The sequence below is a fragment of the Poecilia mexicana genome, unplaced genomic scaffold (genome assembly GCF_051168715.1).
Source record: "Poecilia mexicana isolate PSO_F unplaced genomic scaffold, ASM5116871v1 scaffold_17, whole genome shotgun sequence".
Classification (NCBI taxonomy): Eukaryota; Metazoa; Chordata; class Actinopteri; order Cyprinodontiformes; family Poeciliidae; genus Poecilia; species Poecilia mexicana.
Genome location: NW_028263386.1, coordinates 6,787,744 through 6,808,381, shown reverse-complemented (window position 1 = coordinate 6,808,381; position 20,638 = coordinate 6,787,744). Strand labels below are relative to the sequence as shown.

The 20,638-nt window shown below is 37.4% G+C and overlaps 1 protein-coding gene across 1 annotated transcript in view; it reads right to left on the bottom strand.

Moving 5' to 3' along the window:
* Positions 1 to 1,922: 1,922 nt before the first annotated feature.
* The window catches only part of st6galnac5a (ST6 (alpha-N-acetyl-neuraminyl-2,3-beta-galactosyl-1,3)-N-acetylgalactosaminide alpha-2,6-sialyltransferase 5a), a 67,149-nt gene continuing 48,433 nt past the window's right edge, over positions 1,923 to 20,638 (bottom strand). Inside the window, exons 4-5 of the mRNA XM_088014793.1 lie at positions 9,033 to 9,140; positions 1,923 to 3,723 (exon numbers count right to left, since the gene is read on the bottom strand). Of these exons, the coding sequence (XP_087870919.1) occupies positions 3,468 to 3,723; positions 9,033 to 9,140 (364 nt within the window). The 3' untranslated portion in view covers positions 1,923 to 3,467. The remainder of the gene's footprint in view (positions 3,724 to 9,032; positions 9,141 to 20,638) is intronic.

Genomic DNA, 20,638 nt, shown 5'->3' with positions numbered 1-20,638 from the left:
TTGTGTTTTTATATGTTTTTACAAATGAAAATCTAAATTAGTTTTTATTCAGCCCCTTTTATCCAGATACCCAAAAATAAAATTCAGTTCCTTACAAAATCACCCAGTAGTTATTATGCAAAGCTTTTAAGACAAACATTGGGTTTCTCAACCAAGCCAGAAATTTGGGCTTTATGGAATAAAAATTGCCACAAGGAGTCCAGATCCTTTAATTATCGAATTAAAGGAAACAGCAAACATGTAGAATCAGAATCTCTGGTCAAATGAGACCAAAATATCACTTTTTGGTCTCGAAACGTTATGCATGATAGAAAACCTCAATCCATGTCCATGGTGAAGCATGGTGGTGGCAGCATGTTGGAGTAGTTCTGTTAGTTCAGTCCTGATTTGTTCTTTTTCGAAACCTTTTGTTAATTTTATTGATTGTGGGTTTGCAGTTTGGACAATTATTCCCTAAATGTCACAATTTCAAACTAAATAAATAGTCAAGTTGAATATTTAGTTAACAAGCAATTTAGCTTCAAACTAAATTGTTTAGCATATTAAATAAATATTCTATTTCAAGCTAAATATTTAAGATGCTAACTATTTAGTTTGAAGTTACATATTCAGCATGCTAGCTAAGTATTTACCCTCAAATTAAATGCTCGTGAAATAAATATTTAGATTCAAACTTAATATTTAGCTTGCTAACTAAATATTGGACTTCAAACTAAATATTTAACTTGTGAAATAAATACTGAGCTTCATACTAAATATTTAGATTTCTAAATAAATATTGCCTGAGGCTAAATATTTAGTTTGAAGCTAAACATTTAGCTTGCTAACTAAATATTTACCTTCAGTTGAGATACTTAACTTGCAAAATAAACATGTAGTTTGAATCTAAATATTTGGCTTGTTTACTACTTATTAAGTTTGAATCTGAATATTTGGTTAACTAAATGCTTCTTTTGAAGCCCAATGTTTAACTTTCTAACTAAATATTTGGCTTCACACTAAATATGTGATTTGTGAAATAAATACTGAGCTTGAAACTACATTTTTAGCTTCCTAACTAAATAGTTACCTTCAAATTAAACACTTAACTTGAAGGTAAATGTTTAGTTGCTAAATATCCCAAATCATTGCTGTTATTTTTTGACTGTATAACTTTACAAATGCCGCCCCGTAGGATTCAGCACCAGCATGTAACATTAAGATAATGTCTCGTTTTCCCTGACTGACAACAGAGTTTTATTCATGAAGGAGACGAGACGAGAAAAATCGGGAGGAGTTCACATGCAACTCATAAAAAATCAATCCAGACAAGAGATTGACAGATCCCACGCTCAGTTTAACAAAAAATGGAGAGAAGCTGGTGCTTCTCCACCTGTCACACCTCTGTGAGGTGATTCAGGCTGCAGCGGACGGATGCTGCTGCACCTCTGCTCTCCATCTTTATCTCCTGCTTGTTTGGTGCCACCTGGCTGAGCTTTTACATGGAAATCCAGCTTGTCGTTAAATAAATTGCACTATTAACTGCCGACTGGAGCCAACAAAAGACCCGCGATATAAACATACAGAAGAAGTGAAAACATCCAGCCACTGTTCCACACCTGTCAGTCATCCCGGCTGCGCAGCGGCGCAGAGTTTGACTCGGCTGAACTCAAAGCAGAGATGAAAGTCAGGGATACAATTTATTTAACTGCTTTGAAAAGGATCAAGCCTTTCGTTGCTACTGCGTGACCTCTATAACAAGTTCTTTGCTGTTTGAAGCAACAGTTCACATGTTCAAAAGGTCAAATTTAAAACATTTATTTGTTTGAAATCTGTAGCTTTATTGATGTATTCAGGTGAAGTGACCTTGCAAAAGTATTTATGCACTCATAACTTGTTCATCTCAAGTTGGGGCCATTGTGGACAGGAAAAAATAAGCACATTTTAGCCAAAAAAACTCAGAAAATTGCTTGGAAAAAAAAAAACAACTCAGATTTTGAGATTGTTGTCAGAAAATTTCCAGGAAAAAAAAGTGGACTTTTCAGAGTTTGAAAAGACAAAAATTTGCTAGAAAAAAAACAAAACTAATATTGGGATTAATCTTAAAAATGTCAATTTTTTCCCCAGAAAATTTCTGAGTATAAACTCAAAATTAGAATTTTTTCTAGCAAATTTTTGACTTTTCAAACTCAGAAATTTCCACATTTTTTTTTTGCTAGAAAACTTGAGTTTGAAAATTTGGAAAAACAAAAATTTTATTTTTGATTATACTCAGACATTTTCAAGAAAAATCTTGGAAAAGTATTGACTTTTGAAACTTAGAAATTTTCAAGTTTTTTCCAGAAAATTTCTGAATTTAAAATGTCAAAAATTTACAAATTACGCACCACTAACTACTGTAGTTCATCAAGTAAAATCTCAGGGAAGTGCGTTGAGAGGAATGAAAATTTCATCTCTGTCCTGTTCGGGTCTTTCAATCCGGGAAACTGTCCTCCAGTCTGCGTCTTCTTTAATCCCTCTGGTGAACACACACACACACACACACACACACACGCACACACACACACACACACACACACCCACCCATACATGCCAATGTTACCGACAGTGAACTAACAGCCTAACCTACCAAGAGGGGACGTCCGTTTCTGGTCATTTGAAAAAGCAAAAACCCAATATAAAATTTACTTTTAATCATTTTTTTTAAAACTTGCCAATAGGGGTCCTGGATCTCTGGACTTTAGTGTTATTATTTAAATAAGTGTTATTAATACAAATATCCTCAAAAACAGAAATTATGGCCACATTTGAAAATGAATATTGTTCCGAATGCCATTTCATGGCGGCATGAATTAATATCAAGGTCTGCAGCAGGAGAAAAATATTTATATTTTAAATTAGTTTTAATATAAGTTTTTTTGTCTCTTAATATGGATAAGTTGCTCTTCTGTCTATAATGATTCATATGATCGTTCTTTGCAGTCAAAGAAGGGACCTTCTGGACAAAAGTTAAATGCTCCAGACAGCATACAGTATGTGTCTCTATTTCTGCGGGAACTTTCCGTTGACTTCCATTCATTTCTACAGCCTAACCCTAACCATCACATACCTAAACCTGACCAAAACTCAATTCACACCATAGTCTTAAAGCGAACCCCTAGCACAAAAACAAAATTTCTCCTTGTGAGGACCAGGCTTTCATCCCCACAGGATCAATGGGTCCCCACAGTGGAATATGTGTCAGGATCAATGGGTCCCCACAATACATCAAATACATGGCACACACACACACATACACACACGCTTTCAGAGCGTTTGATGACCCTGCCTTCCAGGGTTTCAAACAGCTCTGAGCCGCATCTTGTCCCTCCATGAATAAAACTCTGGCTGCAGTAAAGGCACTCCTCATCCATGCAGTGCTGTCTGTTTTTCCAGTTGTCCATCGGAGTGATTGGATCTCTAAAAGCGCATCCCAGCTCCATTGGCAGTCACGTATTCTGCAGAACCATGGCGGTGGGGGCCGTTCCCGGCAGTGTCCGGTTGTCTGGGAGAGGCGGGGGGCTCCAGTCCGGCTGGAAGAAGTGGATGTCAAACGTCCTTGCCCAGTTGGCGAAGGCGCGCTTCTCCGTGATGAAGCGGTGGTGGCTGCCGCGCTTGCCGCGCTCGTGGGAGATGTACATGGCGCACTCGTCGGGCCCCCGCGGCTCGTAGTAGTGGTAGGGGACGGACTGGTGCTGAGGCTCCCTGCGGAGACAGAAACAGGCGACATTTAGGAAGATTTTAATGAGTTTCATTAGATACCATGAAGCATTTTTCATTTCAAGGTGAAGGAGGATGGTTGGCTTTAATTTATCATTTGCTGAGCAGATAAGTTTAATTAGATTCATATTTAAAAGTGGCACTTTCATCCAAGCCTGAAATAAGAAAATTAAAAAAGTTTCACAGTTTAAAGTTGATTATTAAAATATTAAAAGTGCACGGCTCACTTTTATAGCAGTTTTGACAGCCTTTTTTTCTTTTGTTGCATTTTTACCAGTTCAGTTTTGTTTACACTGCAAATATATTAATACACTTGAAATAAGACAGAACTATCACAAAAACAAGACAAAACTAGTCTGATAGGAATTACTGACCATAATTAGTGATGCGCCAGTTATTTTAAATAAGTTTTTAGCCTTGATTTAGGGTGTTTCAGCAGTTTTCCAGAAGCTTGTTCCAGATTAGATGAATATAAGAACTGAATACTCTGTCTCTCTGTTTGTTTCCTTTTGCGTTATAATATGAATACATTTGCTTTACCCTAAATTTTAAGCCTAATATTCATGTTTTGAAATAATTGTGAGGATTTTTCAGTTCAGCTTGTTAGCTATGCAAGTTTCTCAAGTTATTTTTTTCCCACCATTTAGTTGATTTCATTGTTGTTTTCTGAAAGCATTTCATTTGTGTTCTTATTAAATATTCATGAGACATTTCACCAATTTCTAAATTTCAGCATTTTCAGCAACATCAGTCATTCCCACCGTCATTTATCATCATATATTCATCTGCCTCCTGACATATAATACATACATTACATATTCATACAGTCATCATTTTTTCTCTTATCTGATCATGTCTCTCTGGGTTTACAAGCTACTCTGGGCCTGAAGCTCGACCTCGTCCCTCAAAACTGGGTTCCTACGTGTTTTAAACTGCAGGACTGATCAAGCTGTCAAGATAACTACAATCACATCTTTCAAAATGCTGCAGCAGCAAGCAAAGGAGTGTGCTTCTGTTTGTGTGTCAAAAATAGGAAGGTTTGTTATAACATTCAAGGTTTTATTTTAGTTAAAAGTGCCCTCTGTCTGCTCTCCACTTATAGTGAGTGTAGCGCTCTGGAGACTTTCAGGTGAATTATGTTTTAAATTAAGAAAACTATTTTTCAGTGCTTCCTTTTTTTTTTTTTTGCAAAGTCTGCTTCTGTTTTCTTATGAATCAGACTGGATTAAGATGAGACCTGTGGTTAAAAATGGCTGGCACGTCACATAACGTCTGACACCGAATTGTTTTTAGTCTCCAATCTCATCGTCACACTGCAAAAACACAAAAAAGTATTTTTGTTTGATTTCTAGTGCAAATGCTTTGGCACATTTGAATTAAGAGAAGACTAACATAAAAGTAGCTCTTCATCAAAATAAATAAGTTGTTTTATGCCAATTCTTCACTGTAGATACAAACAGTACTAGTTCCACTGGCACTTAAACAGGAACATAATCTGCCAGTGAAGCTGGCAGATTATCTATAGTAAGGGGTTATTTACTTAAAACGAGCTCAAATTTCTTGCTGAAAAGTAATTTTTAAATTAGTTCTATGTGCTAAGATATTTGCACTAGAAACCAGACCAAAAATACTTGGTAAAGTTTAGTTTTCTTGCAGTGCAGTGATAGTAAATTTAAGGAAATGAACTGCAATAATGAGCCTGAACTGATTATGAGACAAACCTACAATTAATCCCAAAATTAGATTTAGCCTTTAACTAATCTTTTAATTTTACAAACATGCTCCTTCTAACTGGAAGTAATGTTGACATCAACTAACTCACTCACTCTTTGGTTACCTAGCAACTCACTCACTCTCTGGTTACCTAGCAACAGCTTGCTGAGAAATTGCCACAGCAGCAGTTTAAGATGGCAGCGTGGAGTGGAAACTGTGGATAAAATGTGAAAGGTCACACAACCAGTTTGGCTGAAATTCAGATATTTAAAACAAAACTAATCAATAATTATCAACAGACTGATATGAAACGATTATCTTGTGACATTTTTAGCCATATTGTCCAGCCCAATCACATACTGTACAGTTTTTATCAAACGTAAATAACAGGATATTTTTTTTATGCGACACCTTTTACATCTATTATTCCCTTTGTGAGATGAGTTTCATTTCCTACCATAAACTCATTCATAATTTTAAAGGGGGGTATTATGTGTTATGTATTTTCCACGCATATAGTGCCATTTTATAGCACAACCAAGAAACCAAGTTACCTTCAGTTGTTATAAAAACTCTGTACATATCAAAAAGAACTTAAGAAACTTGACTTGCATCTGACGGCTTTGAATAGGCCTCTGTCTCTTTAAGAACCTCCTGCCCTTTCCAACACGTCCCTTTTATCTAGTCAACAAGCAACAATTCTCAACCACTGCTGCCATTTAAAGCTGCTTTTAGGAGCTTAGCGGTCGTGCAGTTCCACCAGGTGTTGTTGCTGCCACTAGTCTGGAGGAGTTTGGGGTAAATAGTCAGGAATTCAAATCAGAACCACCAAACTTTGTCGCTCAAGCTGTTAAAGTGCTGAACTGCTGTTAAGATAATGCTGTATTCTATTTGCTTTGCAGGGAAATGTCAGTAAATCAGTTTGATTTAATGTATCAGTGGGAAAGCTGTTTGAAACATACTTTAAATGCACAGACTGCTGACATTCAGTAAAATCTGCACACCTCAGTTGTCATGAGAACTACAATGGACCGCTGAGAATCTGCAAGCAATTTCTGAAAGAAATGAAGCAGCATTCCTCCTTCATGTCTGTTGGGATTGAATTTGCCCATAGACCTTAAATAAACAAAAAATATAAAAAAAAGATTTCAATCGACCTGCGCCTGGGTCGAGGATATGCTGAACATTGAACAGTTTGTTCTCTTTTATTGAGAAATCTAATAAGGTTTGTTGCTTGCTCAATGAAACGGTCCAATTAAAGTACTGGCTGAGATGAATGAGACGTGAGCTGTAAATCTAATCAATAAACTCCGCTAACGAGGTGGGTTGCCAGGAGTGAACCTGAGTTTGTGATCATAATGAAGTCCAGAGTTTCTGCAACATGGAAACATTTTTGGAAGAATGAAAAATGTCACGTCTGCAGTGGAAATAATTCATACTTCATTTTAGATACGCTCTACAAATAAATCTGTAAATAGTGGACATTATTTGCAAAATATTAGAAAAGAATCCACAAGGACTGAACCGTGAATTAAAGTGTCAAATAATTTCCATTTATTTTCTTTCAGCTTCTTTTAAAAGTAATTCTGAAATAAATTTATTGTACCTTTTCTCATTTAATTAGCTAAATAATAAATTAAATATCTTTCATTTTTGGCAAATGAAAGAAAAACAGATATTTGTGAAAAAGTGAGCTGTAAATGGCTGTACATTTATTAAAAAGGTTCTTGCATGATTGTACAATTATAAGAAAGGAATGCAATGTTTTTGAGTCGATTGTTTTTGTTTTTTAGTCAAAGATCAACAACAACAGGAAATCACTCTGTTGGATGTTTGTGGTTCAATTTTCTAGAAAAAGTTAAATTTATGCAAAAACCTGGTTAATGCATGAAACATTATTTTGCATTACTATCATTTTAACATGTAACATTTTTGTGTTTTTTATCTGTAAAAAACTGGATTTTCTCTTGTGCAGAATTGTGACCTCAGGACCCATAAAACCATCAAGAGGACCATAAATGGCCCCCGGGCCACACTTTGTACACCCCTACAGCAACAAAACCACAGCGATGCTGACACTGTATTACATCTAAATCTAAATCTGTTCTTAGAGATATTTTGTCCTGAGATTATATTCCACTTTCACGCTGTAAAGCATAACTCTTTATATTTTAAATCCACACGAGGAACAGAAATGCGTCTCTAATGTTTTTCTGAATTAAGATTCTTGTCCACCGCGTCTTTTGTCTCCTTCAGCAGCCGACGATCAATCGAGTGGCAGCCAATAACCGGGTCGTTTTATCGACGTCATGCTGCAGACAAGGAAACGTTTTAAACTGCTGTGGCTGATGATGCTGAGAGGCTCAGAAATCAACTAACCGTAACGCACAAAAGCTTTGAGTCAAGTGAAACAAAGACCAGAGGAGAGCTCATCCAGGTGAAATGGAAAGTTTTAATACAGAAAATACAGGTTTTCATTCGCATCTGTTTGGGTTTTGTTTTAATGCTCAAAGTATCATCATTCAACGTCTTAAAAACGTTCATCCAACTTCAACAGCCTTGAAGTTGGATGAACGGGAAGTGAAAGGACATGTTATCATATTTCTACATTATATATCCGCATTAACAGCGATATCAACCGATGTTAGTCATTGTTTAACGTTGGTCTTAGTCCAATAAGTAAAACCGGGCCGATGTTAGCAACCGATACTTATGTCTAGTCATTTTTATGAGCTTTGAGAGCCGAGGGGTTGATCAGTACGACGGCGTGTCGGGTCGTTGTAGATCAGGGAGGGAACACAAATCTGCCTTTAAACTCAGAAATAGATAGAAATTTAATAGAACATTTCTGAGATTCACTTAAATATTTCTGAGATTTTGCCAGCAAATTTTTGGACTTTTTAAACTCAGAAATTGTCATGTTTTTTTTTTCTAAAAAATATCTGAGTTAATCAACATTTTTCTAGCAAGTGTTTCACTTTTCAAATTCAGAAATCCCCTTGTCTTTTCTGGAAAATTTCTGAGATTAATCTCAAAATTTCAGGTTTTTCTCAAAGCAATTTGTTGACTTTTGGAGCTTCAAGAAGAGATGAGGAAAAATGTCCTCTTTTTTCTGTCAACAATGGCCTGAATACACTGTTGTGTTGTGTTCATATATTTATTTTCAGTGTCAAGAGGGGGCTGAGTTCAAATGCACGTCAAAGATTAAGGATTATCTGGTAAAAAAAAAAGGATTTAAAGCTGTATATCTTTTTACTTCCACTATTCTGCACAATTTTGTGTTGAGCTGTAACTCGACTTCTCTTTTCCCCCCCAAAAAAAATATAAATGTGAGGTTTAAATGTGACAAAATATATTAAAAAACCTGCAACATATTAACACATGGGCATGCAATTATGGGAATCATCTTTCCACAAATACCTGCTGTCACAAAATCCATTATCGGCTGTTTTTTCCTCGTTTTTGGAAACTATTTACACGTTTCTTATTGAGCGCTGCAGTGCAGCTCGGCCTGGAAGCCTGTCAGTCGGTTCTTGTCTGTGAATTTGTCGTTAGCATTCAGCTCCACCTTCGGCTCTCACCTGCAGAAGTCGGGGGCCACCATGCCGTACACGTTGATCCTATCGCAGAGCTCCAGAGCAATGGTCATGGTGAACCAGCCGGTGCTCAGCCACGAGTTGGAAATCTTCCTGCAGACGGAGGAAGACCACAGTTCAGATCGGTTTGATACGCTTTGGATGTTCCTTATTAACTGAAAGTCTGCATCTCTGCATCAAGATCCATCTTGATGCAGAGGTCGATTCATCCGACGCCTCCCAGCTTCATTAAACTATAAATCCAGATGGATACAAATGAAATCTGCCAAATAATCAAACTCTCAATCAGCTTCTGTCCAAGTTAAAATCCCATTCTGCGGTGGTCCGTCTGCTTTTCCACCACAGAGAGATGAGATCCGATGAAATAAATATGAAGTGATATTTACATTGCATTAAGAAATCTCTTTCCGTCTAAATGTCCATCAGCTCTGAAGCAGAGTTGCTCCCACATTAAAAATATATCTCACCACTCAGAGGAATTTAAAAAAAGATAGAAAATTAACTTATTTTTGAAGTTGTGAACTAGTTCTCTTGGTCTAAAAGAAAAGAAACATGAAACATAAAAGAAACATAAAAAAACATAAAATATATTTTATGTTTTTTATGTTTCTTTTATGTTTATGCATATTTATTTTTTGACATTTGTATTTTTCTCAATTACAGAGACAAAATTATCGAAACAAACAATAGCAATCTAAAACATTATTGTTAGGTTCACTGAATGATCTAAAATTGCCCTTAGGTGTGTGTGTGTGTGTAAATCTATTGCCCCGTGGTTCACCTCTTATTACCTCCACTTGACCTAGTATGCTTCCTTGATCAGGTTGAATGTTTATGACATTTTCTGCTCAAATTAATTCTTTGATGATGAGATCTCAATCAGGTCAGGTCTGCCTATTTTGGGCCTCCTGCCACTTTAAATCTAAATGATCTGCTGGCCACGCCCCCCAGCTCAACGTTTTCACTCACAGGTGAAAATGGCTGCAAACAGATCTGCAGTTATCCAACCACACATCTTTGAAAAGCAAAAGTAGAGCCTCCTGCACAACCAAAAATAACTCGGCAAGTGGTTCCTGGGTGGTAAGTCAATAACCAAACACTTGTCATTCCCAGCAGCCGTTGTACAGCGCATACAGCAGTAAAACCGGGTGACCAAACTTGCTAGAGTTCCACTTTGGTTGCTAGGTGATGGGCTGAGGTTGCAAATGTAATGTTACATTTTCCAGACACCAAAATCATTGACGTATTGCCAAAAAAAAGCATTTGAGCGAGTTTTTTATTCACATGATCTGTTTTTAGAAGCCGTTGAAACCAAAATGGAAGCATAAAAACACACAAAATGTGAATTTTAATAAATGAGAATCTCATCATCGGGTTGAAGGAGTTCATGTTTTATTTGGGTCGTTTAACCAGAAGCTGTGAACATCTCAGGCTAAAACCTTCAGTCAACTTCAGCCTCCTGATGTCTGGTTGCTGCCGTTTAGCCTCAGCTGTAATCTCTGCCAAGCGCAGCCGTGCAGACGGGTTTCGCTGCCGTCATCAGAACACGTCTGGAACAATTAGTGGTTCTGCAAACTGCCTCATGAATATTTCAGTGAAGAAATGCATCACAACTGTTCCTGTTCCCTCATTCGGAGTGTGAAGATATTCATCTTTGAGCTGATGCAACATGTAACTAGGATCCTTCAGCTGCATCACACACAGCTGTGCATTTCATCATGCCGGCTCAGTCTAATCCTGACCAGGATCAGAACAGGTGCATATATTTATGCATCAGAATCTGATGGGCTGTTCTTCCAGATTATCCTATTACCATAAAATGTTGCATGTCTGAAAGTAAGCCTTGAAACTATTTGTCACTCTGAGTCATTAGATGGTTTTATTCACTAATAACAAGCCTCTCACCATATGTGAAGATTAATGAGAGAAAACGAACCAAGCTGAGAACAGGAGGAAAAGCAATATTTCTGCTTAATGCACTGAATTCAGTAATTAACTACGCCATCTGTATTATTCCACCAACAGTAAACATGTATTTATAGAACTCCCATCACAACACAAACTGTTCGCAAAGAACAGAAATACTGAAACTGAGCAAAGAATGAGTAACTTGAGTTTTTTCTCTGCAGGATAAATACATGGAAACGTGTTTGAGTCTGGGAAAAATGAATGTTGCACATAGACACGAAAATGCAACTTCAAATATCTCTATGATCAATGAATGATAGAACATGTAATGATAGTGGGTTATTTAATATTAATTAGTCAATTATTAACTGAACAACTGTGCACAAAACCCAAGATATTTGTGGTTCATGTGTTTATAAGTCCAGTTCGTTTGGGAAGGTGTGAATGAATTCTGACGCAGACCAAAACAGCAAACATTAATCCGTCTAAAAGCCTCAGTCTCAGTTCGGCTGAATTGAACTCTGGTGCGGTTTGAATGCCAAGCGGACCGGATGCCGCTCCACAAGCAGGAAGTGGACTATGGTGCAGGGCATTCTGGGTAAATACAACCAAAATGCTAGCAGTAGAAACAAGTCGTGGTGTTTTTACCAAAGACAAGAGAAATCCTAACCGCTAAAATATGATGCTACTCCATTTCTGTTTACATTTTGTGAAGGAGGAAGTTGCGCTCATGTCTTCTTCTGAGGTTTTTATGTTGCTTCCTTCAATAGTTCTCAGTGCAGCACCCCCACAGGCGAAGAGGGGAACATGTTTTTCAATTAGCTGGTTCGTTTGACACGGTGCAGTGAGAAAGCAAATCGCAGCAGCTAAAAATGTAACAAATGTTGTAAATTTGGTCCCCAGTCGAACCAAGTCTACCAGACTATCAGGAGTGAAAACACACAACCTTAGAAAGCAAAGCATATAATCTGCTCCTCCTGTAACACAAGGATTGACAATCACAGCAAAAGTTAGGTTGAAATAACCTTTTCAGATGAAACGAATTTGCTCCAGGTGGTAATTTGTTTGGTGTGGGCGGTGGAGGATGCAGAGTAGATTTCAGTCTGGCTTTTCCATGGGAGGAGAGGGAAAAGCTTGTCCATGTCTGTGCCTGCGGCCATGTTGTTTCATAATCCATCCAAGACTACAGCTGAGGCTGACTCATTCTGTCGTATTGGACTTTCTCAAATGTATTATTGATCTTTACCTCATTTTAAGCCGAGCCAGTTTCAGTTAATATGATCAGTAGTCCAATAAACCGGATATCGCTTTGTATTTTTTACCCCTGGGAAGTGTTTGAGCACTTGTTTTTGACTTTTTCAAGACAGAATGATATTTCTCTGATGATCTTCAAAACCAAACAAACTGAAAAAAGGGAACTTATGAAAAAATAACTTGATAAAAACCAGTATTTTTTTTTTTACTGGTTTTCAATTTCAAAGCCATTTTCTCATTTATAGCCAAAACTCAAAACTGGACTTCCATATATTTATAACAAAGTTACTTATGTAATGGATCTGACTGGAAATGTCAAGTGAAAATGCAAAAATATTTTTATTTTCATATTTCTTTAAATGAAAATTAGTGTTTTAGAGTTGCAGTTGTAAAGAAAGCTTTGCAAGAGTGATATGTCTGTGGAAATCAGGTTCATGTGGTTTCTTAAGATCAGTTTGACAAGTTTCCTTCTTTATCTCCCAACCTGCCTCTGCTGCTTTTCAAAGGTGGCTACAAACTCTTTAGAAACAACCAGGAAAAAAAAAGAAAAACACTCCCGTTGGGGGATGAGACCTAAACAAGGCGAGGCTAAGAAGAAAAGCCCGCTCGCTTGCTGCTGAATGAGGCGACACTTTGGGAAAAGAGGGTTTATGTGTTTGAAAAGGTCTTCAGACGTTCCAGCCTAACAGAGAGGAAGGGTACAGGGATGCGTCAGGCAATGAAACGCTGGAATAAAAGATGTTCAGAGTGTTTAGATCTCGCTTGTAGAAGCTGTGAGGCAATGAGGAAATGTTTCCTGACAGAGGAAGAGATTTTATAGTGAGACTAAAATGTTATTGAATATTACTGAATTCTTTCCGTGATTGCAAAAAACCAAAACCGTGGCCCTGAAACAAGAATCCCAAATCAACAGTTGCTTTCAAAAACAAAGTCAGAGATGAGAAAAATCAACCGACACGATTCAAAATATTGAAAAATGAGCACAAATAAAAGTATATTATTCAAAAGTACTTCGGTTAGTGGGCAAATTAAAACAAACTTATAAACCTTATAAAAAAATTGTGCCACTCAGGACCAACGGAGTTGGAAAAAAATATTTTTTTTTCTTTCGGTTAACAGTTTCTTCTTGTTTTGGATGTTGTGCAGTTGGACAGATTTTTGGCTTTGTTACTTTATTGTGATGCGTAACCATAGCAACAGTTGGTTAACAACAGGGAGCAGCTAGATGGAAAAGCCGAAATGCAAAATATCTTATCCTACCATCTACAGTGACTCTGAAGAATCTGAATTAATATGAGTTAAAACAACATTTAATTTCCTTTTGGGATCAATAAAGTATTTTCACATTTGAATTTGAATAAGCATGCATGAAAAAATGCTGCATGTTTGCTACCACGCCATGCTAGCAAGCTAAATGTTAACCTGCTGATAGTGCTAGCACAGTTTAAATTGCTAGCTAAATGCATTTAGCTTGCTGTCACTCTCTAAAATTAGATTTATTTATTTATTCTTGGGGGGAAATTTCTGAGATTTAAAAGTCCAACAATTTTTACTTCAAAAATATAAGAACATTTCTGAGATTTTTTTTTTTTTTTGGCGGGAATTTACTCCTTTTTTTTTTTCCCCCTCAATATACTAATAGCCTCATCATAAAAACCAGACCACTAAATTAAATGTTTATTCTTAAAACAGCAATACATAAATGTTAGCATTTAGCTTGCTAAGCTAAGTTCAAATGTGCAATATTGTTCAAAAGTTTCCATAAAGAGACTCATAAACCTTCTCAGGAGAAATGAAGATCTTCCAGCTACAAATCTTGTGCTGGGAACAAATTAAACCCATGGAGTTCATAAGTCTCAGCGTTACATTCATGTCTCATCAACTACAGCTGCCATGCTTTCAACCAAGGCTATAAATGGTTGCCAGGTAACAGAATTACAGATGCTCTAACAGTGCATTTAATCTTTTTAGATAAATATGACTCACTAACGTCTTTTATCAAGAGGCCAAATGTTGCTGGCAAAGCATCCTTCCATCTGGAAAGAGTGAGTCTGTTGGCTAAAAAAAGAAAATGAAGTCGCATTTACCTCATGCTAAGAGAAATAATAAGTTGAGGACTAATCACGTAAACAGCAGGAACATGTATGAGCTCAGTTATTTAATTTTACTTGGGTAATATTTCTTATTAACTGTCAACAACTATTACAACATTAATGTTGTTAAACTTTGACACAAAAGGGCTCAAAAGTGGAAACCGCTAGCTAAAAAGCTAGCAGTGCTAGCCCTACAAGCTAACGTAAATATAAGAGCATGAATATAAATGTCAAATTCATAACCAAAATTTCAACACAGATGTTGAACCTTAATGAACTGAAAGTTTACAAAAGAGCCAAGTAAATTAGCACTTTAGGATTTATCTGGAAAAATTTATTTAACTGAAAAAAGTGAAGTAAATGTTTTCAAAATTTGCAAAAATGCTAAAACTCTACACCAAAAAAATGAGCTAGAACAAAACCTACAACAGTATATTGTTCACAGAAAAAAGGAGTAAGTGTCCAACAAAAAAACCCTCAAATTCTGAGGTTAATTTGAGAAATTTTCTAGAAAAAACCTGTGAAAAGTCAAAAATTTATTAGAAAAAAACTCCACTTTTTTTTAAAAATTAATCCCAGAAATTTGAGGGGAAAAAAAACTTGGAATTTCTGAGATTCAAAAGTCCACAATTTTTACATTTCAAACTAAGAAATTTTCTTCAGAAAATGTTAAAATTTCTGAGATTTTTTGTTGTGTTTACTTTTTTGTGTTGTTTGCTATCGACAATGGCCCCGTTGTAAATGTTTACACTTAAGACAGCAGTGCATGAATCCATACACGTCTTTGTGCCCCAACTTATCATCTAAATTACTAGCAGTCTGTAAAAACATGAAAACTGGCCTGATTTCAGATTTAAGATCTGTGAACTTTATTCTGTTACTAAAATCCTTATTTTATTCCTGTGAACCCGTTTTGAGGCATCGCCTTGTCTAGAGAACCGGATGTATTTCTACACCAATAGTTCAAAGATTAAATGGACTTTATTTAATATAAATCATATAATCCAGCGATGAAAAGCTGTTTATTGTGAGTTATAGACAGAGCACAGAAAGAACTGTCTGTCTTTGTCCTCCTTGTGTCTCTGCTGGTCCTGTGATTGACTATTTTAGATCCTTCAACAGCTTTTTTAGCCTCCAGCCAAAACACTAAACTGGGTAAAGCTGAAAAATTGAAACATACTGACAATTAGAGCAACATTTCATGTTCTGCACTTCTGAACAGTGATTTATCCCAAGCCTTCAGTTCCGCTCCTATAAATCATGCAGAGCCTGTTATCCTTTTACATGTTTGCCTGGTTTCTCCCTGGTTCTTCCGTTGCTGTAAAAATCCACCAGCCGTTCATCACAACCTGTGGGGGAAGCGACCCACTCCCACCGAATCAAGCGGCGAGCGGCGCCTGAGTGACAGCATAATGAGCGGTGACAACCGGCCGTCGTCGTTATTAGAGTCGGGGCTGACGCAGAGCGACGCTATCGCAGCTGAAGCACCAACTTCTCATTTTCATTTAATTACGACTGGATCCAGGTTGTCCTGTCTGGAACATGTTGATTTGTTCTGATGGGTAAACAACAAAACAGGGCCTCTGGGCTTTAATATCACAACATCCCTGCGTGCGCACCCTAATTTTGCAAATTAGAAAACTTCAAAGCGCGGTATCTTGTCATAAAGCAATCTGCTACGGATGCATGGAGGCCCTAATCAGGAGCCATGCGGCTAATCTCACTTAAGAAGTCTTCCTCATTTCCTTGTTTGTGAGCATGCTGGTGAATAATGTGGTGTGAAATGTCAAGCTCTCGGCTTCGATGGCTGTATTTTAAAGAGACAGGAGGGTGGCAGCGAGGGGATGTCACGTTTATCCCCCAGGAGCGACGGGATGTTTGCACAGGTTGGCATTGCAAATGTAGCTAAAGCACCTGTTTAATGGGGAGTTTAATCTTGATCCCTGAGACTTAAAATCTTATTTTTTATCGAAACGTAGTTCACATGACAACAAAGATTTACATTTTTAATTAATCAAGAAAGCAAACTGAAAAATAGCAGGTTCTCTGACAGTTCCTTTAACTCACAGGCGTCAAACTCGAGGCCCGGGGGCCAAATCTGGTCCACAGTAGTTTTTTATGTGGCCCTCTAGACTCCAAATTACATCAATAAGTCCCTCCAGTTTTTCACAAATCTGCAAAATTCACACAAAATCAATAAATTTCCACATTTTATTTTCTGATTTTATGGCACATTTTCTCAAAATTGGTCAAAAACATTGAGTTTAAGTGACCGCTGCCTCAGCCGTACTTGATTTTACTGTTCATAATTGATATGAGATATAAAAAGTCATAGTCAATCATACATCAGCGCAAATATAATAAAAATCCCTTACAAACATTTTTAAATTGGCACTACAAAATATGCAAATTTTATTGCAAAACATCACTAAATCAATCACAGAAGGAACATCTAGTTAGTGATATTTTAACCGTTTGTTTTATCAGCACAACCGGCCCTTTAAGAGCATTCAGATTTCTGATAAGGCCCAAAATGACATTTCTGCTTTAACTCATTACGACGGTTAAAATGTTACGACAAAGTGTTGGTTTAAGGTTAGAAAATTAAAAAATAAAATTACAAGAATAAAGTGAAAAAGTTGAGAACAAAGTCATAATATTACAAAAATAAACTCTTATGAGAGTAAAACTATGTGACTGGTGCAGATAAAGGTTATTTAAAAGTGTGATTGGGTGTAAAAACTGTAAAAATGAAATTCCTTTCCAAACCCAAAGATCTCCTCTATAAAATGTGAAAGTTTTTCTCTGGTTTCGGCCATTTTCCACCACATGCATGTAAATGACTGCTGGTCCTTGCCCAGCCAGTTTGACCCGAGCGTCAGAAATGATTACGGTCGTGTTAAGGGTTGATTACTCCTTCATTTCTCTCTCCCTTTTCAAACTGTACTCGACTTGCAGCGAGCTTTCCGTCTGATCACAGCTTCTGTTTCTGCAGCATGTTTCTCTCCACAGGGGCAATAATAGCACCATTAGCAAGTGTTTTTTTGTGTGTGTATGCGGAGCTTTTTCAGGCTCTTAACATCCCTCGTCTTGATTCTGCTCATTATTTGCAGCAATTTTCTTTTGTTCCTGCTTTTTATTTCATTTCGCTCTGCTGAGTCGCAGGAGAGTTATTAGAAATCTAAATCTGGAGGATCCGGGGAGCTCACCATAGAGACACAGGCAGATCCTCCACCCAAAATAAAGCCCTTACTGATGCTGATTGCAGCCCAGTAACCCTGGTTACTCCCTCCGAAAATCTCAGCATCAGCCTAAGCCGCCTTCTGCTCCGCCTCACACATCTTAGTACGAGTCTCTACTGTCCTAAAGATTTTCTCCTTCAGTTCGGAGGTTTCCTTCTGTACTATGAGTACTATGACCAATCAGCCAGTTTCACCATTTCTGCTCCCTCCAGCTTCACCTTTGCACCGGACTCCAGCTCATTCATTCTGTTCAGCTTCTAAGGATGTTTTAACACCTGATGGGCCAGAAGATTTGGTTCCATTTTGACCAAAGATGCAACATTTGTTACATTTTCAGCTGCTGTGGTTCGCTCTCACACTGCATTGAGTCCTAAAAACAAACTTACGGAACAACAATCTGCAATAGATAAAAATTAGTTTGAATATTTCAGAAAAATATACTCCATATTTCTAGATGCCATTTAATTGCCGAATGTGTTTTTTTTTAAGTTATCCTTTATTTGCTCTTTGTTCAGGCATACACTTTTATTTACTTATTTTTCTACTTGTTTGCTTTCTTTGGCTTCCTTTGTTTTCCACTTTTTCCCAACCAATCAATTAGATCAATTAGAGAACAGATAAATAATGTAATGTAATGTGTTTTGTTTTGAATGTCTTCATTTTAATGTGTACCTCCTTGTTTGTTTGCTTGTTTTTTTTCCTGTTTGGTTGGTTATTTTATTTTTATTGCCGTTTCTCATTCTAGTATGTGGCTAATTATTTTGTAGGTTAACACCCCTTCTTGCTTTCTGTCAGTCTGTAATGTTTGTTCTATACACACTAATCAGTGAATAATAAAAAATAAAACTTGTTTAAAAACCTGTTCCCCTCCTAACCTGTGGGGGCGCTGTAGCAAATATCACTGAAAGAAACAACATGAAAACCTTTGAAGACGACATGAGCACAACTTCCTTTTTCACAAAATGTAAACAAAGATGGAGTAGCATCAGGTTTTAGTGATTACAGGATTTCTGCTTTTTCTTTAGTAAAATTATTACAAATTTTCAAATTCAATCAAATCATGAGATGGTCAAATATTCCCACCCCTGCTGTTCATTCTGATTTTCCTTTAGATGTAATCATGAGTGACTCTTGCTGCGTCGCTCCTTTAATGCCGACACATCTTCTGGTCAGTAAACTCTCATAATTTCTGTTACATGTAAAGGAAACCGCTGACATTTCCTGTCTCTCAGTAAATGTTTGCTCACCATCAGTCTGAGAAGGAGCCTTATCAGTCAAAAATGCTTGAAACGTGTGTGTGTGTGTGTGTGTGTGGCCATTTAAAGGTCACCCTCCATTTGATTGAAGTCAGAGTGAGTTTCCTTTAGAAAGAGTCCAATTATTTACATTTATCTCAGAGGTTTTTTTAACCTGTGCACTGTTTCAGGTATGTTTTAAACGGGATCTATTTTTGCTAAATTCACATTTTGCACATTTTTGTTCTTCTATTTGGGTTACAATTAATTCTAAAAACATTGTTTAAAAAAAAAAGTAGTTTTTTTGTCAATAAATTTATGTCTTTCGGTGCCTGGAAAATGAGCCAGTACAAAAACTTCCAAATGTAACATCACATTGCGTCGTTACCTAGCAACCACAGCAAAGCCCAGCCCGTTACCTAGCAACCCAGGCTGTGCTCAAGCTCGTTTGGTCAGCTGTTTTTACCACAGTACAGAAAAGACAAGTATTTTGTTGTTGACATGCCATCCAGAAACCACTTCCTGCATTCTTGTTGGTTGTGCAGAAGGCTCCACTTCTGCTTTTCAAAGATGTATGGATGTATAAAAGTGCACCTGTTGGCAGCCATTTTCACATGCCAGTGTAAACGTTGAGTTGGGGGCGTGGCCAGCAGCAGCTCACACCCAAAAACAGCTCAAAATTGGCAGAACTGAGCAGAATAAAATCTGATTATCTAAGAAGGATTTTGTGCAAAAACTTTAATGAATATGTTTGTTTCGCCCGTAGACTTATCCTAACCTGTTCAAGGAAGAATAACAGGTCACATTTAAGTGTACGGCTACAAAACCTTTACTTTGGATACTGAACACATCCATTTCTGCCCGTTGTGGCCGGCTGTCTGTGTTTCCAACCTCTCCTCATAAACCACATCTTCATTTTTATGGATTCAGTTTTGCCTGAAAATCATCCACTCATGCTTTGAGTGACTGAACACTGAGATCCTGCACATTTCCCCCCAGTGGACTGCGCCGCATCGGTGCTGCTGGTTATGAACCATTATGGCCACATAAATCACCAGAGGAGGGAGGAAAAAAAGCACATATTTTAAAAACTAATTTGCCTTTAATTACCAGTTGAGTCTCATTCTGTCTTGGCAATTTAGCACAAAGGCGGCAGAGAGACACCTGCTTTTCAGCTCCACTCCGGCTTTGTTATAAGAACCGGGGGAATGTGGCATCGTCCCACATTATTATAATTACCCTTACTCAAAAGGCATAACCAATAATTACAATTACAAGCTTGCAGAGTTGCTGATCGCTCTGATGATTATTCAGAAAATCTGCTATTGATGCTGCTCTTAGTGGGGACATTTTCCACTTTGTAAAGCAAGTTAGAATGTGGATTTTTAAAAATATATATGCATACAAATGGATTCCTCTGAATGTAGCCATTAGAGGTGATTTAACACTCCACAGAGCAGAGATGACCAATGCTAAGCCTCACAGATGTTAAAGTCTAAAAATACGAAGAGTCGGCGCAGTAAATAACAGTAACACAAGCTGCCTTCTCACTGTAAGCTGCTCCTATAATTGCAGGCACAGATTCTAAGGGATGGATGTCTGAATCAGTCTCTAAATCCTCCGCTTGGCATGTTCCTCCCCTGGCATCTGCCTTAAGCCCAATTCAGATCCAATCTCCAATGATACTCCAGACAAAAGCTGGGATAAAGACAGGAAGAGACTAACACAGCCTGTGTGTACGGTTGGGGATTCATTAAGCATTAATGGCCACCAGACAAAGAACTCAGCTTGGACTCATTAAATCGGAGACCTTTAATGCCTTTTCAGCTTTAAATAAAGCGTCGCAGAAACTGGGCAGA